The 21,540-nt window shown below is 31.2% G+C and overlaps 1 protein-coding gene across 2 annotated transcripts in view; it reads right to left on the bottom strand.

Moving 5' to 3' along the window:
- Window positions 1-13,372, bottom strand: part of LOC126739452 (glutamate receptor 1-like) — a 92,435-nt gene extending 79,063 nt beyond the window's left edge. For both annotated transcript variants that reach the window (XM_050445132.1, XM_050445133.1), the window contains exons 1-5: window positions 13,211-13,372; window positions 12,406-12,558; window positions 3,465-3,592; window positions 3,282-3,411; window positions 2,978-3,231 (exon numbers count right to left, since the gene is read on the bottom strand). In XM_050445132.1, coding sequence (XP_050301089.1) covers window positions 2,978-3,231; window positions 3,282-3,411; window positions 3,465-3,592; window positions 12,406-12,558; window positions 13,211-13,307 — 762 coding nt within the window. In that variant the 5' untranslated portion in view covers window positions 13,308-13,372. The remainder of the gene's footprint in view (window positions 1-2,977; window positions 3,232-3,281; window positions 3,412-3,464; window positions 3,593-12,405; window positions 12,559-13,210) is intronic.
- Between the last annotated feature and the right edge of the window lie 8,168 nt (window positions 13,373-21,540).

The raw sequence follows: 21,540 nt of genomic DNA, 5'->3' as shown, positions 1-21,540 counted from the left end.
TAACCTCTAATCCAAAACATACATACTAATTTTTAATATACGAAGTACCCACTTACCTTCGAGTCTTAATTCTTCTCCTATCATATTCCAAATATTATTTTTAAAACCGACATCGATATATTTTTTGTGTGACAAGTCATACAATTCTGGATAATTTCGTACCAACTCGATTAATTTTTCATCCATATTCAAACGTAAATTCTAGACGGTTTTCGTCAGTGAAATACACAAAAATATCATTTCCGACTTTAATACAAAGGACGGAACTGAAACTGAAGCAGCACTGATGGTAAAAACGTCACTGCGCCGGACTTGTCTGAACAAGTTTATTTAAAACTAAGACAGCGATATTTTATTTTTCACTGACACTGATACTGAACTGATACGGAACTGATGTGTGTAAATAGTCCTTAAAGCTTCATGAGGACTATAATTTTATTAATTTTTTCGAGTTCGTAAATATCAAAAATATTAAATTTTGAATTCTTTTTGGATATATCTCTGGGTCTGTCGGTCTAAGTCTTCTAGAAATATTATTTTTCTATTAGATCTGTATAGTAAATAGACGAGAGTCATAATCTTATTGCGGTCATTCATAATTTGGAATAGACCTTTATTAGGGGTAATATGATACAAATTAGGGCTGAAAAGTTAATTTTTTCACTTTTTATTAGATTTTACATTCTAGGGATATCTTCGATCTTGTTAAAATCAGATTTTTCTAAAGGGTTTATCTAGGCTTCGGATGAGAGCTATCATTTTATAGGGATAGCCTATGATTTGGGAACAGAGATAAACATTTATACCGACTTAGTAAATGAAAGTCGTTCCAAAAATCCTTCTTGTACCTCCATATCATTTATAAATATTGTTGGAAATTTTATTTCTCACGTAGTTTGTCTACTTGCAAAGTTATTAAGAATTTTATTATCATTATACATATGTATATACCAGAATAGTTAGTCAAACATATATTTTTTATACCGTAAGGTGAGGTGAGGAGGATAAATAAATTTAATTTAATTTGGCAAAAAATCGTAATGGTTTAAACTTGTAAATTTCCACTATTTTTATTCCACAACTTCGAAAAGTAATTAAAATCCTAAGGCTTGGGACGTTGTTTTTGCTTAAGATTTTTTAGCCTTTAGTGGTGTAACTAAAACACTTATTTTCAAATATTATACGCACATTCTGCTAACATAAATATTATAACGATAAAATTTAAAAAAAAATCTTAAAAAACTAAAGAAGAAAATGCAACATCACATCATATAGAAAAATAAACAAGTACTCTTAATGAATATCTTGAGGTAGACTTTATTTGGTTAAACGCAAATTACAGTACAAAAGCAATTAATCAATGAGGTAACAAGAACTTTGAGAACAGATTCCATAGTAAATTCATCACGATATATTAATATTGATTTATGATAATTTGCAATTAAGTACATCAAATTTCAGTTAATACTAATTTACAGGTGAAGTGAATTGATATTTGTCTATAACCATTCTCCTTTGATATGATGTTAAGACAGCATCATTATTTACTTGTGAAAAGATTTAGTTAAGAGAGCGTATAGAAATCTAGGATTTATAGATAGAAGCTATCAAAACTTCTCATGCTCTGTCTATAAAGTTCTGTACCATTCTAGTTTAAAGTATGCTAGTTCTGGTCTCCGTTTTAAAAATCGCATATTGAAAATATTGAGAAAGTTCAAAATAAATTCTTAAGAAATTGTTTTTTTAAACTAAATAGCTAATAGTCACACTGATTACAAATCGATCATGTCAGTTTTCTCTTTGCACTCATGTTTGAGCCAAGGTGTAATTACTCAGACTTGTGTTTTATTTTTAAATTAATATCTGGCATGACTTATGATATCTGGCTGAACTTACGGGCGCACTTGAATTAAAGAACTCTTCGATGTAGATATTGATGGTACTTTATGGACCGCACAATCCTATAACTAGAAGGCAATATTCTTTCGATAGGTACAGTCTAGACTTGCACGTTTCTTTTAGCTGTTTTAGGAGTTGTATCATTGTTTTATGCCTTAGTATGATCTAGCCTGAGTTGTATTAATATTAGTACCTTTTGTATTATTTTATTTTTGTAAAATTGACGGATACCATTAAGAAATAAATTAATAAAAGATCGACTTCAATAGGCTTTTTTCCATGATGCGGCACAAGTTTTTACTTTTGTAATAGTTCACAAAATCACTCAAATGAGACCTTCATCCTTTTTCACCCAAAAACGAAAGAAAAAACACACAAAGCCGCTTGACAAGCTGACATTTCACACATCATTGAGCTGGTGTCTGCAGTGTTGTTATTTCACATTTTTTAGAAGAGACTTAAGGAATACAAATATTTTTTTGTTTAATTTGAACATGTTATTTTTGCTCTTAGAATAGGTTATATTTATTTTGTTAATTTTTATTTTTAATCCAAAACAAATAAGTTAAATTAAGATTATTATATGTATTAATATATCGCTGAAAATATATGTGAATTTGACCACAAAGTCGTTGTTTACTGATTCTAGTATTTCAATATTGTTAGTCTTTATGAATAAAATATGCCAGGGTATTTGGGTGAGTCGGTTCATCATGCTCCCACTCTTCGTATCTATTCTAAGTTTTATAAACTGCAATAATGGAGATAAAAGTGTGCCAGAAGCTGATGTTAACATTATCACACTTATATTGCTTTTCGATTAATCGATGAATCGTAATACTTAAATCTCTGCTGCACACTACATTAAAGTTTCCTAGTTCATCGCTTATAATTGTCTCGTCATAGTTGATAATGTTTTCAGGTAGGACATCCCTATATGTTTTTTTTAACCCCTCAAAATATTTACTAACAATTATGCAAGTTTCTTTAGCCCTACTTCTCTTGATATTTCATATCAACCTTACTTTCAGGAGCACTTAACCTCCAAATTAAGAATCGACCAACTTAAATAACTTACCAATCCAGAAAGGAGGTAATGGTACGTTCTTCTTCCCAGTGCTAAATCCCTCACATGCCCCACCACGATTTCTTTCGCCATATCAGCGGAACAATCCAACACGACATACTTATTCTCCCATCTAGACTGTTCTTCTAGACCTCTAAGAAAATGTAGTGCTTCCGTAACGTTACTTATTCTCCTCACTGTTTTTACTTGAAAGTGCTCGCTGCCTGGAGTAAGCGCTTGGTAGATTTGCTGCAGTCTTAGTAAGCCTATTAAATTATTAAAATTAATTTTTTTTATTGCCATATATTGGACTCACCATCATTAGAGTCGTAAAGATAGATGATCTTTCGCCATCCGTAATATTTAACAGTATCTATAATAGCTTGATGGTATTCGGGCCTCATAGAGATCGCAAAGTCTAGAAAGCCTGACGATGGTGCCAATACCTACAATTTTACGTTATATTTAATATAAATTTATAAAATTTATAAAGTTTTACTTTTTCTGGAAACCAAGGCGTTACAAAGGGCATTTGAAAGGTGTTACTGTAAGAATGCAGCGTGTCAAATGAGTCTGGAGAGACTGCCCCGACCATAGAGTAGACTCCTCTGGAAAACTGGTTACAGACTAAAAATTTGAAAAATATATGAACCTTAAATTAAATTATTATTTTAATAATTACATCAAAATAGACTAATTTCCTAAATCTAAGCATTGGAACAAAAAAAAGTCCTCGTAAAAATTACAACAATTAATTCGGATCCAGGTGTGTAGGTATAAAACACGCCAACTTTTAATTAATTTAATGAATCTAAAGCTACATTTTCCTGAAAATGGAAGGAAAGAATAACATAATTAAAAATATGCAGATTGCGGTAGAATATCCAGGGAATTCAAAGAGTTGTTGACTTTTATTATGCAGTGTTCGTTGTCGGAATTTTTCTAGTTTGTATAAGCTTCTCTTCATTAAGACTAATTGAGTCCCGAGTGTATATGCAGTAATGTTTTATAAAATAACTTTCTCAAATGCCATTTATCATAAGAGGAGCGTGAAAAATAAGTATTTTAAGGTGAACAATAGACATCATTATACATTATTGACAACAAATAAAAAACCGATTTCTTAGACCCTTTTTTTGTAATAGAAGTTATTATTAAGTTTTGGGTGGCTATAAACATAGAAAAGTATTGAATGTAATCAATTGGACTATATTAAAACACTAGACCACAAAAATTTGAATATTTTAAATCATACTAACATTATTTAAGTGTGCCTATTTACTACCAAATTTCAACATGTTAATAATATAATTTATTTTCATAGAGTTTCTAACTTAAAAGGCTAGAATTAGCATTGCTGTGGAACTATCAATCAATCAATCAATCAATGCTTTATTATCATAAAATTTAAAATTTTGTCCACAAAGCTAGTATTTAAATAAATCATACAAAAAAAAACAAAAAATACAAATATATAAAAATAATAAATACAACAAAACTTAACAATTTTATAAATTGTTTGATGTCACATTTCCTTAAAATCTATAAAATATATATACATTCACTTATATACAAAGTCGGCAAAAAAAGCAGGCACCTGTTTACAAAAACATTATTAGCAACCTACTAATTTGTTTACATAATATACGAATATTAATTATGTACATTATCAGAATAACATAAACAAATTAAGCAGTGTTTAGGAAGCGCGTGCTTAAAATTACATAACATTAATTATCATTAATTATTAAAAAAATTCGTTTACTGTGTATAAGGCTCTCTCCAGCAAGTATGATTTTAGAGCTTTCCGAAATTTGGAAAAAGGTGTTATTGATTTGATTTCAAATGGGAGATGATTGTGCATTTTTTTTGCATTATAAAGAATTGATCATTTAACTAGTTCTGATCGTGGGGTTGGTAGATAAAGATCGTACTCTGCGTTTCTAAGAGGATAATTGTGAGATGGCCTTTCTGACATTTCTGATAAGTGCTTGCGGATTAGGCAGACGGATTCAACTATAAATAAGGAAGGAAGAGTTAGTATTTAAAATTTTAAAAAATCTTCCTGGCAGTAAGTTCTGTAATTTAGTCTTAATGAATAGCGTATAGCTCTCTTTTGTAGCTTAAATATGCGTTCAAATTGAGTCGCACCACACGTACCCCAAAACGGAAGGGCATATCGGAGGTGCGACTCAAACAGGACATAATAAACTGTTATAGCCGTTGCCAAACTTATCTTCCTGGATACTGATCTCAGAGCAAAACATGCAGAACTTCATTTTTTGGATAAGGAATCGATGTGAATATCCCATTTTAAAGAGTTGTCTACCATCAGTCCCAAGAACTTTACGGAATCAATGACCTCCATTCTGTTGTTATTAATTACAAAAGGTTGCAACGCACCGCTAAATGATAATACTTTGGTTTTTGAGACGTTAAGGCACAAGAGATTTGAATCGCACCACGATTTAATGGTGACTAGGTCACGAGATATGGTTCTACGAAGAGCCACCATATTTAAGTTGTTCCAAGAAAAACTAGTCTCGTCCGCAAAGAGACAAATTTTACCATTTATGTCCAGGTTAGCAATATCATTTATAAATAGAAGAAACAAAATAGGGCCTAGAACTGAGCCCTGAGATACCCCACATTCTATTGGCTTGCACGAAGACGTCATCGAATCAACCCTAACAAACTGATTTCTGTTGTTCAGGTATGACATGAACCACTCGAGAGGTGTTCCTCTAATTCCATAAAGCTGCAATTTATTAATTAGGATATTATGGTTTACACAGTCGAAAGCTTTAGAGAAATCACAGAAAATTGTTGCTGTAGAGAGATGGCTGTTTATTGGTGCTGTTTATGGTTTATTGTTCATTGGTGCACTTGTTACTCAAGAATCCGAACTGATGCGGGGTTATAATTTTATATTTAAGCAAAAAGGATAAAACTTGTTTCTTTACCAGTCTTTCAATAATCCTCGATAATGTTGGGAGAAGTGCAATTGGGCGGTAGTTCGAACATTGATCCTTCTCGCCCCCTTTATGTAATAATTGCCATCTTAAGGCAGCTTGGAAAGATTCCAATTTGAAGAGACATAGTAATCAAGTTGGTAAGATGGTTTAAAGTGATATCCGGGAGATTTGAAAACATTTTGAGCGTTAGACCATCAGGCCCAGATGAAGATTTGTTTTTAATGTCTTTCATTGTGCTGCGTAGTTCTTCTAATGCTATAGGTGTAAGAAAGAAATTATGTAAATTCTCATTAGTGAGATATGAGAGAGGATCGTGGGAAGGAGTTACGGTATTCATGAGATTTTTGGCTACATTTATAAAGTAGTTGTTTAAGTTATCCGGTAAAGTGGGAATTGTGATAGATGGAGAAGCCTTATCCCTTAATTCATTAACAATAGACCAAGTCTCCTTACCAACATTTCCAGAATTAGAAATCCTTTTATTGTAATAGAGGTCCTTGGCTGCATTTATTGTTTTATGGTAAATTTTTTTATACAACCTTACGTAATCGTGGAAGAACACACTGTCTGAGAATTTTTTTAAGTGTGATAAGGAGCGTATATTTTTAGGAGACAAGCGTGAGCCTTTAGTAGACCATGTTTTTTTTTTGTTTAATTTTGATGGGTCTAAGAGGAAATGAGTTAGATGCCAAATCAGACAGTGACTTTATAAATCGAAAAAACTCAGTGTTGTGAAACATCATCAGATAGGAAGTCCCAGTCCGTTCTTAGCCATAGATTTTTGAAATTTAGGATTTTTTTTCCCCAAAGATACGACACATTTTGCGCGGGACTCTTTTATTTTTGTGATTTAGAGAAAATTTAGTTAACACTGCTTCATGATCGGAGAAACCTGAGTTAAAGACAGTTGAATCAACGAGGTCCGGATCAAAGGTTGATACGACGTAGTCAATGATACTAGAGCTAGTTTTGGTTATTCTGGTTGGGGAGTTAATATGCACAACTATCCCAAATGAATCAAATATGGACTGAAGGGATTCCTTAGCATAGGCACTAGCATAGGACTGCTATAGGCAGTCTGTTTGCTTACAACATCTCTAATGCAATGATTGCATTAGAGATGTTGCAGATAATGCAAACAAACCTGCAAAAGTATGAATATGTAAGTAATTTAAAACAGACTATTTTCGGATATCCCTTTTACAGGGTGTCCCGGGAAATCTCTCGGATTCAGGTAAAAAATAAAAAAATAATAGGGAACTTTCCCACAAAAACAATTAATAAATAAGAAAATATCCTTATTAATAGAGTGTTTAATCGTTATTAATAACAGCTTGACATCTGTCTGGTATGTTCCTAATTAAATTGTCATCAGTATCGTCATGCTCAATTTGTAGCCATTGATCTTACATATAGTTAATCACGTCCCTTGTCTGGAACACTATTCCTTTATTTAAACCACGCATTTTCAACACACCCCAAAACGCGCAACAACAATAAAACTCACTGCTTTCCAAGCAAATTGCACAAATATTTAAAATATCACGTTTTTTGGATTAATTTAGAAGTGTCTTTAGTATCTTACTAAATATTTTACGCACTAATAAAACGCAATTAAAGCCTTACATGCAGTGCTTTTAATTTAAAACAAACCAACCCTAATAACTTAAAAAAAAAGTATCAATCAATTTTTCACCCTCAGCTAACCTTACTTTTTATATGTCAAATGGGAACTACCAATTAAAATATCTAGTCAACAGTGCCAAAAAAATTAATCGAACGACAGTAAAATTAAACGGATAGTGAGTTAAAATGTCTGGTAATAATGAATATTTTATACATCATACATGAGTATGTCAAATGGTTATCCTATAGTGTGACACATCATTTTAAAAAATATACAATTTATCAACGGTGTATATAAAATGTAAGTTTATAGGTGTAAAAAGGTTTTTAAAAAATAAGCAATTTAATCAGTTCTCATTTTTTTTTAATTAAATGTTCAAAATGTGCTTCGTTATTCCCAAGACAATAATAAAGTATGTTTTCAAATTCCTCACGAATATTGGTAAGTGTTTGTCCGCTAATGTCTCTACATTCTTCAGTAATTTCATGATTTAAATCATTAATATTTTTAGGTAGGATTCTATAAACTTGGCTTTTTAAATACCCCCAAAGAAAAAAATCTGGTAGTGTAAGTCTGGCGACTGTGCGGGCCATTCAATTGCATCACGTTTGACAATCTACATTCCTGCAAACTGTTCATTAAAGCACTCTTGAATTCTCAAAGGGTGGTACATCGGAAGCTCTATCTTGTTTTAAATACAAATTATTTTCGTTAAGTCTTCTAACACCATTTACGACATTACCAACATCAAAAATGCTAGTTACCGTAGTGCTATTTTTATTCCTATTAGGTACTGCAAAAAATTAAAGCAGAAAATGATGAGTTTGGAACTGTTGTTAGATGCCCACCTAACTCATGTGGATTAATACTTGGGGAATTTTATTCTTACCTTAACTTTTTTCAAAGGAATTTTGTGCCAAATGATAGAAATGCCTTTCTTGATCTCACTTTTACAAATAGGAATGATCTAGTGGTGAGTGAAGCTGTTGACTGTGTTTTTGATAAATCTGTCTATCATAAGCTTTATCATTTTGAATTAACTTTTAACAATGGTAAAAAAAGAACTTTAAATTTTGTACAGTTCTTCTATGACTTTAGAAATGCAAATTATTTGGGTGTTAATAGTTATTTGTGTGGAGTTGATTGGGACCATGTTTTGAATGTAATTAATATTGATGATGCGGTTTCAGAGTTCTATCATATATTGAATATGGCTATAGCTTTGTTGGTACCTCTTAAGAGATTCAAAACCTCGTCTTTTCCCAGTTGGTTTTCAGGGGAGTTAATGTACTTGATCCAGCAAAAGAAAATTTCACATAAAAAATATCAGTCTAGTCATACTGTTGCAGACTACGAAGTCTTTTCAGATCTTAGAGCTAGGTGCAAAACTCTAACGGAGACTTGTTACCAGTACTTTATTTCAAATTTGGACCAGTTACTTTATACAAATCCCAAAAGTTTTTGGTATAAGTTTAATAACAGGAGAGCAACGAATAGGCTTCCTGATTTGAAGACCTATAATAATGGGGAGTTTGCAGGTTGTGAACAAATTGCAGAGGGGTTTGCCAGGTTTTTTTCTACTGTCTATAATAGAGATAATAATGTATTACCTTCTCGGTAGGCTAGTGTAAACACGACTATTCCAAATCCTAAATTATCTATTGGATTAATTTTTGATAAGATCTTTCGATTACTCCTTTAACTTAGTGCTGGCCCTGATGGTATATCCAATTATTTTTTGAGAAAATGTGTATGTGCCCTCTCTTATCCCCTCTTCATTTTATTCAGTAGGTCTTTAGACTTGACAGTTTTTCCATCCGAGTGGAAACTCAGTTTTATTACGACTATATTTAAATGTGGTGCTGCTAATGAAATGATCAATTACAGAAGTGTGTGTGTACAGTCTGCCATCCCAAAACTTCTAGATAGTCTTATTTATGACCAAATTAATTTTTATTGCAAAGAACTTTTGTTAAGTGAACAGCATGGCTTCAGTCGTGGTAAGTCTGCTATTACAAACTTGTTGCTGTATCAGGTGCTTTGGAGAGGGGTGAACAAGTGGATGTAAAATATACAGACTTTTCCAAGGCATTTGACAGTGTCAACCATAGCTTATTATTAGAAAAATTGAGACTTTTTGGTTTTTCAGATTGTTTGGTGGCCTGGTTTGCAAGTTTTCTTTCTGACAGATTTCAGCAGGTACAAATTGGGGATGCCAGGTCGCATCTTATCAGTGTGACCTCTGGGGTTCCACAGGGTGGTCATTGTTCTCCCCTGTTGTTCAATATTTTCATTAATGATATTTTGGTTTGCTTTAAAAATAGTAATTTTTTGTTATTTGCCGATGATTTCAAATTTTTTTGGGTTATCAGTTCATAACAAGACATGATTCTCTTGCAAGATGATCTGAATAGATTGTGTGAATGGTGTGTTGGCAATAGTTTGGCTCTGAATGTGGGTAAATGCAGTTACATTAGTTTCTACAAAAGAAACAAACGGGTAACTTCCTCCTATACTATTGATAATGTTAATCTTAGGTACACTCAAGTAGTAAAGGACCTTGGTATCTTTTTTGATGAACAATTGAATTTTAATACCCATGTAAATACTATTATAACTAAAGCATCTAAGGTCCTTGGTTTTGTCCTGCGCAATTGTAAGGATCTGTCGGTTGAAACTTGCAAAAGGTTGTACATATCACTTGTTGCCTCTTTGTTAGAGTATGGATCAATAATTTGGTCTCCTCTGTACATGAATAATTGAATGGCACTGGAGAGGGTTCAAAATAAGTTTCTACGATTCTGCCTTTATAAACTTTGCATTCCAGTTCCTAATGACCATTGTTATGATGAAGCAATGAACTTGCTGAATATGCGGAGTTTACTTAAGAGATGCACTGAGAATGATTTGGTGTTTATTTATAAACTTTTGAATGGCCTTGTGATTTGTCCCGAACTACTTAATAGGATTTCATTTAATATTCCATACCGTAATCTGAGGGTAAATCGATTGTTTTCTTTGCCTTATTATCGTACCAATTATGCTATGCACTCGCCTGTCGAAAGGATCTTGAGGCTGGTAAACTCTACTGGAATTAAAGTTTTGGGAATTTCCTTTTTGCATTTTAGGAGTCTTATTAAGAGATTGTTTTTTGAATTAATTTTGCTCCATGATTATTAATTTGAAATACATTTGATCATTGTCATTGATAATAATATATTTTGTTTTTTCTTAGCTAATTTTGCATTGTTAATTGTTCTGATTTTGAGAGAATATTGTTACTACTTGTAAAACGGTTTAATTATCCTTGGTATTAAGATTAAGTCTGATATTTATTGTTAATTAGTAATTAGTGGTTAGGTAGTATAGCTTTTATTTCTTTTTCAGAAATATATATATTTTTTGTAATGGGGTTGATCCCGTGTATAAATAAATAAAAAAATAAAAAAATATGAAATTTATATTAAAAAAAATCTATTTGGACATATACCATATATTTTTACTGGTAAATCGCTTCAAGTTGAATCAATGTTTTTTGGTGAACTAAAATAGAAAATTGCTTTTCGTTTAAATTAATGTGTGACACTATGAGGCAATCATTTGACCTACCACAGTTTAAGTAGATAAAATGTCTTTTATTATCAGACATTTTTACCTACTATACGTTAACCGATTTTGCTGTTTCGATTTCGTTAGATAGGAGATTGTATGCCCTTAAAATCGCACTTAGAGTAGCCGTTTGAAATGCAAAAGTTTTAGGTGAATCGATTTAGAGCAATCGATTTAATTTTTTGCTGGCACTGTTGAATAGACATTTTAATGCTGCCTGAGATGTATCACATGATGAGTATTCCATTTGACAAAGAAGTCATTTAGGGTGGCTCGTTTTAAAATGTGTGTTTTAAACAAGAGATCAGCTTAGTTAAATACTTAGTCCTCAATAAAGAAAAAGTTCCATTATAACATAGAGCTGGTATTTACCAAATTGATTGTTCCTATGTAGACTATGAGATTTGCTACTTATTAGGTTAAAGCAGAACAAGAATTGAGGTCAAAGTTAATGAATTCATTAGACTCATTAACAAAAGTAAAGATCCTCATTTTGCGAACTATTCTTGAGTGTATAAGAATGTCTGTCATAACTTTAATCCGGGACACAATATAGAAGTCTATCATGTCTGTCAGAAGAGATTAAATTTTGACTTATTGGAAGCTCTTGAAATAAATAGAGACATAAAATATACTGATGTTATTTGCATCAATGAACAGACATATTAACTTTGACAGTTTGCGATTTTTTTTAATTCAATTAAGTGAATAAATAATAATGTATACATTTTTATGTTTTTTTCTTTTTGTTTATCACAAATTAATTTTCGCTTTAATAAGTTTACATTTATATTCAAATATTTTCATTTTTTTTTAATATTCATTGCATAAGTTCTTAATAATCTTTACAGTTTACCACTTATCGATATAGGTATGCAAGAGTTATCGTTCTTTATCCCATTTTACTAAAATTGTACATATCTAACTCTGATCTATATCGAATTTTTAACTATGTGAATGTTCTCATTATTATAGACGTTTTAATACCAATTAAGATATAAAGTTTATAATTTCTGTTTTCTAGCATTTGGTGATGGCCAAATTTCTTAACACAGACGTTTAAATATGTTTTGTATTTTATTGTGGGGACAACCACGACCTCGCCTAACCTATACAGTTCCACTCCTCTGCTATGAACTTATACACTACTATCTATTTATTAGTTTTCACATAAATTAGTCATTTGATTTAAAAAATATTAAGATGCAAAAAACACTAATTTGACTTACTTAAGCGGGAAAGCTTGAAAGCGTCGGCTGTATTAATGACGTCGACATAGGCTTGAAGTTCAAAGCGTCGCCCCGACTCATTCTGATTATGGTTGGCCAGCGCAAACTTGAAAGCTGTTTGAACATCGTCGGTTCCTTGTTCGAAAATAGCACCTGGAGATTCAGATAAAAAATATTTGAAGCTATACTCTTAAGCTTTTCTTCTAATTGGTTTTTGAAATTCTTAGTTAAAAGTACCAGTTAAAATTAAAGGTTTTTTTAAGCCTTTGCAGAACTAGGAAAATTTAGTAAGAGGTTGATTAAAGTAAAATTATATTTTCTTACTATTAATATTATGCCATGAAAAACCATGTGAAGTTCTTACAAATTTTAAAGATACCTAAAAAACAGGGGAGATGAAACAGAATTTTGTAATACTGAAAGTGCCATTATTTACAATCTTGTAACTATATTTCTATATAATTACTAAAAGCTGGCACTTCGTAGCTAAAAGCTTATTTATTTATAACTTTTATTACTTATTTTTTAATTGATTACAATAATTTTTATTAATATAGAAACATAAATATTTTTATTTTAATAAACTTTCTTATTTCCTGTCTAAAAAAATAAAATTTACTGTATAACTTCCTCTCTAAATACTTAAATGATAATACAACAAAGCCCATTTACTCACTCCAAAAAACTTCCCAAATCAATTACAACTTTACAATGTCCACTATTCTCAAATATAATTATCTGATTGACTTCAATGAAACGTCCAAAAATAGCAAAAAATTAATAAAATTCAAACGGTTCGACTTACCCAACGGAATTTTCTCACTGATACTACATTCGCCTGTATTAATATCAAGTAAAACCACCAAAAAGAGGCCGAAAACCAACGATATTCGGTCTCCCATTTTTCCCCCTGGCACTCTCTGGATGCTGGAGAGATGATGTTTTGGGGAGGATGGCGGCTCACGCCCCGATCTACGCGCAAGTCCTAAAGGTGAAGAGCCTGTGCCCTCCTAATGACGCGAGGAGAATATATTCATTGATAATATTGGCGGTTTGTACTAGTTGTTAAATTATTTAAGTTATTGTTTATCACGTACCATTTAACGACAGGATTTTTTTTATACAAACATGAAAATGTATTGCTTTATTTTTTTTATTGAGTTTTAGAAAATTAGTTATAAGTGCAAAGAAAACTGGAAGAAATCATTCAATTTTTTTCAAAGATAAAAGACCTTTCTTTTTAAATATTAAATCTTTAGTTTACGCGAACATCATACGAATCTACTAATCAGCAAAAAACTACTCTTCAAGATTAAAACAAATACTATACAAGTAAAATGTCAGTAACATCTATGAAATCGTTTAAAATGAACAATGATGCAGATAATAACACATCAAAAAGATCCGAATACAAAGAACATAGAAAAGCAAAATATTGTTTCGTCCATCAACATTAAATTGAAAGACACATTAATTCCATTTTCTGATAAAATGAACATGATAAATAAATAAATATGTCTTTATTTGGTATCAAATGCTCATTACATTACATTTGCCTAAAAAGGCGAAGATTAGCTAAAGCTACTTTTATCTCTTAACCCTAATAATAATCATTACAAATGTTTTGACAAACAAGCAGTAATAGTAATGTAAAAATTAACCAAAGAACAAATTGAGAAAAAAAAATTAATTAAATACATTTGAAAAATTCGCAGACAACAAAAAACTAATTGTGCAATTGTTCCTCCAAGAACAAATTTTTATTATCATTTTTAAAGCGAGATATGAAAATTGAAAAATTAGCTTTAAATCCATTATAAATTGTTACGCCAATGTACGTATAATTACGTGAGAAAAGAGCTGTGCTATCATGAATCGCATTTCTTGGAATTAATTTCTCTAACAGATATTTTGGCTTTTGGTTTTTATAGAGCCAATACATAAATATAAGAAAATTAAACTTAAAAAGAAATTACATTTTTAGCGACTGCAATCGATAGATGTATATGGACACATGATCAAAGTTTCTTAAATTACACACAAATCGACAACACGTATTTTGTACACGTTGCAGTGTTATTTTATCAAGACAAGGATAATAAACGATAAAACAGTAATTTAAAATGGATAACACTAACTGATATTGATAGTTTTTTTCTTGTCTTAAAATTTCAAATATGTTTGTTAGCATAGAGCAAACGCATACGCAAATAGCACCTCTGCAAGACAGCACTAATATGTCCTTGGAATCTTAAAGAAGAATCAATAGTTAAACCTAGAATCTTAACGCTCTCAGCAAAAGCCAAGGGGTTATTATCATATTGAATGTATATTTTTTTTCTCCAAGCACGGCGATTTTTATTGGCAAAAAGTAAAACGTTAGTCTTATTGGCATTAATATTAAGATTGTGTTCTTTCGAGTAGCGCAAGATTAAGCTTAGGTCTCTATTTATACTTTCAGAAGCCTGTTTTATGTCATCTGGATCGAAATAATGAATTAACTGAGTATCGTCAGCGTACTGGTATACCTCAGAGCTCTTTGCGACTAAAGGAAGATCCAAAGTATATAGCAAGAATAACAGAAGTCCTAGAATCGATCCTCTAGGAACTCGAGAAATTATTTGTTTCGAATCGGAGTAATTGTTATTGCCACGTACTCGTTAAGTACGATTCCAGAGATAGGACTTAAAAAATTAAAGAACAACTTCATTGCAACCATAAAACTTTAACTTGGCGACCAGCAACTCATATTCGATTACATCGAAAGCCTTTGAATAATCTAAGGCAACTAAAATTACCCTTAGAGCCCTTATTATGTTGTCTATGATCTTCAAGAGGGCGGTAGCTGTACTAAACCCTTTTCTAAAGCCAGACTGTTTAGTTGGAAGTATGTTATATCAGATAAAATGACCAAAAAAAAACTCTTTCCAAAACCTTCGATATTATTGGCAATAAACTTATAGGGCGCAAGTCCTGTAGGAATTCGGGATTACATATTTTCGGTATGGGGCACAAAACTGACTCACGCCTAGGCTGTGGAAAGTAGCCTGATTTTAAACAAAAATTTATAATAATTGTTATATGGTCAATAATCTGTGGCAGACAAAGGTGTAGCATTTGTAACGAAATGCCATCGCAACCTGAGGTATTTGACCGAATATTTCGAATTATTTCATAGACGGTACTGAGACAAAACTAAATGTTTGATCGGAAAATTTGTTGCTAGAGTAGTAATGTATTTTGACAGTCGTTAGACTTATTAAAAATATTTATAAAGTAGTTATTTATTGCATTGGCATCATATAAGATGGGAGGAAGCTCTGCAATTTCTTTAGATGTCGTAATATTTAAATTACGCAGGCCTTGCGAGAAGTTTTTAGAGGATTTAGTTTTTTCTAAATGTTCCAGATAGGCTTCTTATAGATGCCACTGCGAAGTTACGCATTTGCTTATAATGATTTCAACTTTTAACTGTTTTTTTTTATATTTGGACAGTGCTTTATGTCGCTCTTTGAAAATTAACTTTAAATTTTCCGTTAGCCACGGAGCCGTCATTTTACTTACTCTGACATCTTTTATAGGGCGCGTGTATATTAAACAATAAATTAATATGATCTCCAAGAAAACGAAACTTATCGATAATGTTATATATATAAAATATAGTATTCCATTGTATATTAGAAAGATCATTAAAAACTTTCGAGATTAAAATTTCGAAAATCGCGAATGTTAATAACTTCTTGTCTAGGTCTTTCAATTTTTATATTTAAAACACAAAATGGCATTTTATTATGATCGCTAATATCTGAACTTACTGTACCGGAGTGAAGAATTATTTCTTTATTATTAATAAAAATTGGATTCAAACAGGTAGATGACTTTGTGAAATGAAATTGATGATGATGAGATGTATTAGAGATTCTAGTAGGTTCGTTAATCAACTGACAATAGCCGTAACTATATAGAGTGTTGAATAGTGAATTTGGTTTAAGAAGGTCCACATTTAAATCACCCGTAATTACAGAATAATTATAAATTACCAAAATATGAGGAACGACTTCGTCCAGAATCTCAAGATCTCTTTTGTATTTAGAGGACGGTATATTACTATTAAGACTATTTTATAAATACCAGCCTTAAATATCCAGAAGCAAAAATTCAAAATTTACATTACTTACATTAGTTTTTATTATTTCGCATGTTAAATTTGCTCTGATGTAAATGCCTATACCACCTCCAGCTCTTTTCTCTCTATCTCTCCTGTAAAATCTGTAACCTGGCAGTGATAACACATCAGAAGATACATTACTTTTTAACCATGTTTCGGTTACACAAATAATATCATAAGTGTTAATAACTAATTGAGAAAAACTTACAAAACTAGGGAGCAGCGATCTTACATTAAAGTTAGCAATACTTAATAACATGGCAAATTTTATATACATTTATTGTGATTGGTGATTGACAGAACTTCAGTAAATGCATAATTAAACGTCCCCCTGTATATCTAATTTGACGTGTTTTTTTTTTTTTTTTTGTTTTTTTAAGAAAGTTATTAAGGGTGGATCGTTTTGAAATGAAAGCACTGTATATGTAAATATACAAAAAATTTTTATACAAAAAAAAAAGAAACAATCAGGTATAATTTATTTTTGATCTAAGTTTTGTAATATAACTAATATAAATCGGACACCCCCTATCAGTAGATAAATGAACAATAGAAGGCTTTTTTTGTTTACTTGACATATTTTTCCTTACAGTCTTTTTCCATATGACTGTGAAAGTGCTGGGTTTAACTTTTGATAACTCTCTAAAGTTCATTTTATGCAGAGGTGTTTTTTGATTTTCGAATGCCTATGTTTTTTGCTTAGAAAACAATTCTTAATTTTAAAACTAGAAAAAAAGCTTTTGTTTTATCTTCAATTAAATATTGTTTAATAGTTTTTTTTGCTTGTTAAAAATTCACAAATATCTTTTTAATAAACTTTTACAAAGATCGAAATCCTAGACATGATATGCTTACCGTTCCGCATCATTCAAGGGTTCTGTTTATACGCTCTTTTCCTGCGTTTAGTGACAGGTTGTATATAATCAAAAGGATTTTGAAAAAATTATTTTTACAGGAATTATTGGAATAAGCTCAATTTTCTATTAGTCTTTCTATTTGTAAAATGTTTTTGATTTTTTTAAATTTTTGTTGTATGATATGTATATGATAGTTGAGAGTTTAGTAGGCAAGTAAAAAAATGTTTTTGCTGAATAAATATGTTTATTATTCTAGTGGCATACATGGTCCTTAGATAAGAAAATTTAAATTTTACTGATTTTTATCGCTTAACCTTCTATTTGTGATACATGATATTTTCTACCATCTTTCTTCCTATTTCTATGTGATGCTCTAAAATACAATCTTCATTTCTTAAAACTATATAGTTATGGTTTAAGGGAGAAGTGCCATGACCGCATCATAAATGAACTAAATCATCCTTAAAGAACATAAGTCTAATAATCTAAATCATCAAAAAAGATAAAATATATTATTGCGCTCTTTTTTGCTTTGGCTCTATGTGGCTGAACTTCTTTCAAAGCTTACTCAGGGTCTAGTCTACCAATGCGCAGATGACATTGATATTAGAGATCTATTGTGATAGCTAAAGAGATAATACCTGAGTTGCCTAAAACTGGTATTATAATGGCCAATTAAATGACATGCTGTTGTACAAAGAATTTGCTAAGGCTGAACTATAAAGTAACAGGATTAGTGTACGTCCCTACTTTAGATTTTTGATTAAAAAAAGAATCAATGCATGGCAGATGCAAGCACTATAATTAGTATTTAGTCTATGAAAGAATTTAAAACGACTACAAGAAATATAAAGTTAAGTTATGAAAAAAAAAAAACAAAAATTTAGCAGTTAGGGTGGCAGAAGCGAAGGGCGTCAGTAAGGGCAGCCTGGCCGCGGGAAAAGCGAGAAAAAAAAAGATTATTATATTATAATATGATATGACGCTGAAGTCAGTATGTTGTATTTTTAATGACATCTTTGATTTCCTAAGCTTGAGAACCTTGTTCATAGAGTAACTTTAATCTGACATGCTTTGAGAAACCCTTCTTGCTACGTGTTCCGGCAGTTAGTTCCATAAGTGCGCAGCAACAAAAGAGAATGAGCGTTGAAATGATGCCGTATGATGTTGAGGGATTACAAAGATTAGAAAGTCTTAGACAGGTATTTTGTACCTTTTGTATCATTCTTTTTACGTGTGATAGCAAATAATTATTGTATACAGTGTTACCATAATCAAAAAGAGACAATACTAAATTGTCACACAACAAATACTTTTGCCTAGAGGGAATATAATTTTTTAGCTTATATAGATTTTTAAGACGCAAATAAGCAGCTTTTAATTTTATTTTAATATGAGGCTCAAAAGTAAGGGCCATTATCTATAATAATAGCGAGATTTTTTGCTTAATTAACAACTAGAATTTTATTACCTGAAATGCTAATATCTAAATTATGTTCAACATCTCTTCTGGATGTTTTTGCTTCCTAGCACTAAAATTTTCAATGCTTTTTAGATCGAATATGAGGAAGTTTTGAGTCGTTTCGCTACCTTATACATATCCGCAACATAAATTGAGAATAATAAAGGTGAAATGACTGAGCCTTGTGGCACCCCGCAAGAGATTGCTTGAGTACCTCGTGATGCCCGCCCCTCCGGGAATGGCCACTTGACACTCTCGACTGTTAAAATAATTTTTAACAAATTGTACCGTGTTCGCTGAGAGGCCAAAATAGTGCAATTTCGATAGTAACAAGTCGTGATTTACCATGTCAAAGGCCTTACTATTTCTGTTCCTCACTGGAGCGAACATCATTTAATATGTTTGTAAGACGAGTACTTGTGCTGTACCCCAAGCGAAATCCTGACTGGCATTCAGGAAGAATTTTATGGATTTCTGCAAAATGACCAAGCTCAATGGAAATGTGTTTTTTAATCATTTTCGACAAAGCAGGTAAAATACTGATTGTTCTGAGATGCTTTACTTCTAGGGGATTTGAAACTTTTGAAATTGGTTTGATTATAGCTCTTTTCCAAATTGTGGGATATCTGTCATTAACAATACATGAATTTAAAATATTTAACAGCGGGTTTAAGCAAAAAGGCAAACACAATTTTACATCTCTCATATAACTCTCATCTAACGCAGCCGGTACGGATAATATATCACCATTAAGTTAAAAATAATTTTTCTTAAGGTATCAGAGTTAAAGAGAGGAATGCTAAAGATCTCATTAGTAAATCTACTATTTTTGTAAAAATTTAGAGTCAGCCATATTGGAGTGGCTCAAAAAGAAATCATGAATGAGGGAAGCATTATTTAAGTTTTCTGTCAGTTCAAATAAATGGTTTTTATCACGTATTAGCTTGCCAGCAGTTACCCAAAATTCTTTTCCTCTTTGATGCGCTACTTGCTTAAAGAATGCTATTTTTTCTCTGATAATTGCATGCTTAGTGTAGCTTCCTATTGGCCTGTAATACTGTAAGTGCGCTTCTGATTTTGATTTTTGGTATTTTTTGAGAGCCTTGTCTCTTAGTCTAATCATAGTTTTTATATTGTGAGTAATCCATGGAAATGGCTTTTCAACTAGGAGATTATATTAAGTGCATATTTATTCAAGTGATTTAAGATCTTGCTATTAAATATATTTACTTTATCGTCAACTTGGACACTATTGCACAAGTCGTCCCATTGGATCAAAAATCCATCCGCAATAAAATCAGTCATATTTATATTATTATAGTCTCTAAATAATACCCACTTTCTTGGGGCCAACTATTTTAGGCTTTTGGAACTGGCAATATATGACATTGTGGTCTGGCAGTATCTGAATCTTTACAGATACTGCCTCGGACTTGGAGTGAACAGATAACAAGTTCTGGGTGGCAATAATCATATCGAAAAGGGTAGAGGTATTCGTATTTAAGTTAGTCCTGGTAGGCTCCAAGATTCGCTGAGAGAGGTTAAAAATGGCCATTAATAATTTAAATCGGTTGACATGCGGAGACTGATAAAAAATTAATGTTCAGATCACCAACAAGTATTATATTATCAAATTGTGTAACTGCCCCTGTTAAAATGTCTTCCAAATTGTCTAGGAAAATTGAAATATTTCCTGCAGGTGTTTCATTTTTTATTTTGTACATTATACCAAAGAAAATAATAGTAAACTAGTATAATTATCTTTGATTATACCCATAACTTCAAAGTCTATGTAGCTAGAATTTAAAGAGTAATTAGAGAAAACTAAACCTTTTTTACATAAAGACCAAGACCTCCACCTATTGTCCCCATGTCTTTTCTTAAAAACCTATACTCGGGTATGTTAAATAAGCTGCTATCCAAAACCGCATTTAACCAGGTTTCCGAGATACAAAATATATCGTAAGGGTGCTGCAATAAGTAGTAGGTAAATACACCAGTTTTACTCATATGGTATAGGATTTTAAAGAAGCTCTAGTTATGCAGAAGCAATTTTTAAGACATATAATAGAATAATTAGAGGCATGGTAAAACTAAGACCTGAAGTATTGTGTAGAAGTTTTTTCATCGGTTTTAACATCTCGACTGTTCTAGTTTTATATTTTGTATCTTTATTTATTATTTTTGGAAATAGAATAATGAAGTGTGATCATCTCAATAAAATTCCTAATAAGAATTCTTACCTTTCCAATTTTCCCTTTTAGAAATATTGATTTGAAATTTTTAATTATATTTTTCTTAAAGAGAAATAGAAGAGGAAGTTTTAGGAAAATATGACAAAATAAATATCTCGAATAAGGAAGATAAGAAACTGTTATTTTATATATACTGGCTTTGAAGAAAATTGCATCAATTGGGTAGTAATTATGTCAAAATATGTACATAAATTAATTAACTAAAAAGTATTCAGAGATCATAAAATGCAATTAAATTTTAATTAGGGTGATGAAGGTATAGGAATTAATTTAATCTTATAGATATGATAGAAATTACCCAAAGTACAGAAATATTTTATTAAGTGAACATCATAAAATGGAAGCAAAGATATTAATTACATAAATAAAGAGGTTCATTTTTATTTAAATTAA

The sequence above is a fragment of the Anthonomus grandis genome, chromosome 8, assembly GCF_022605725.1.
Source record: "Anthonomus grandis grandis chromosome 8, icAntGran1.3, whole genome shotgun sequence".
Classification (NCBI taxonomy): domain Eukaryota; kingdom Metazoa; phylum Arthropoda; class Insecta; order Coleoptera; family Curculionidae; genus Anthonomus; species Anthonomus grandis.
This window is presented reverse-complemented; position numbering and strand designations above follow the sequence as displayed.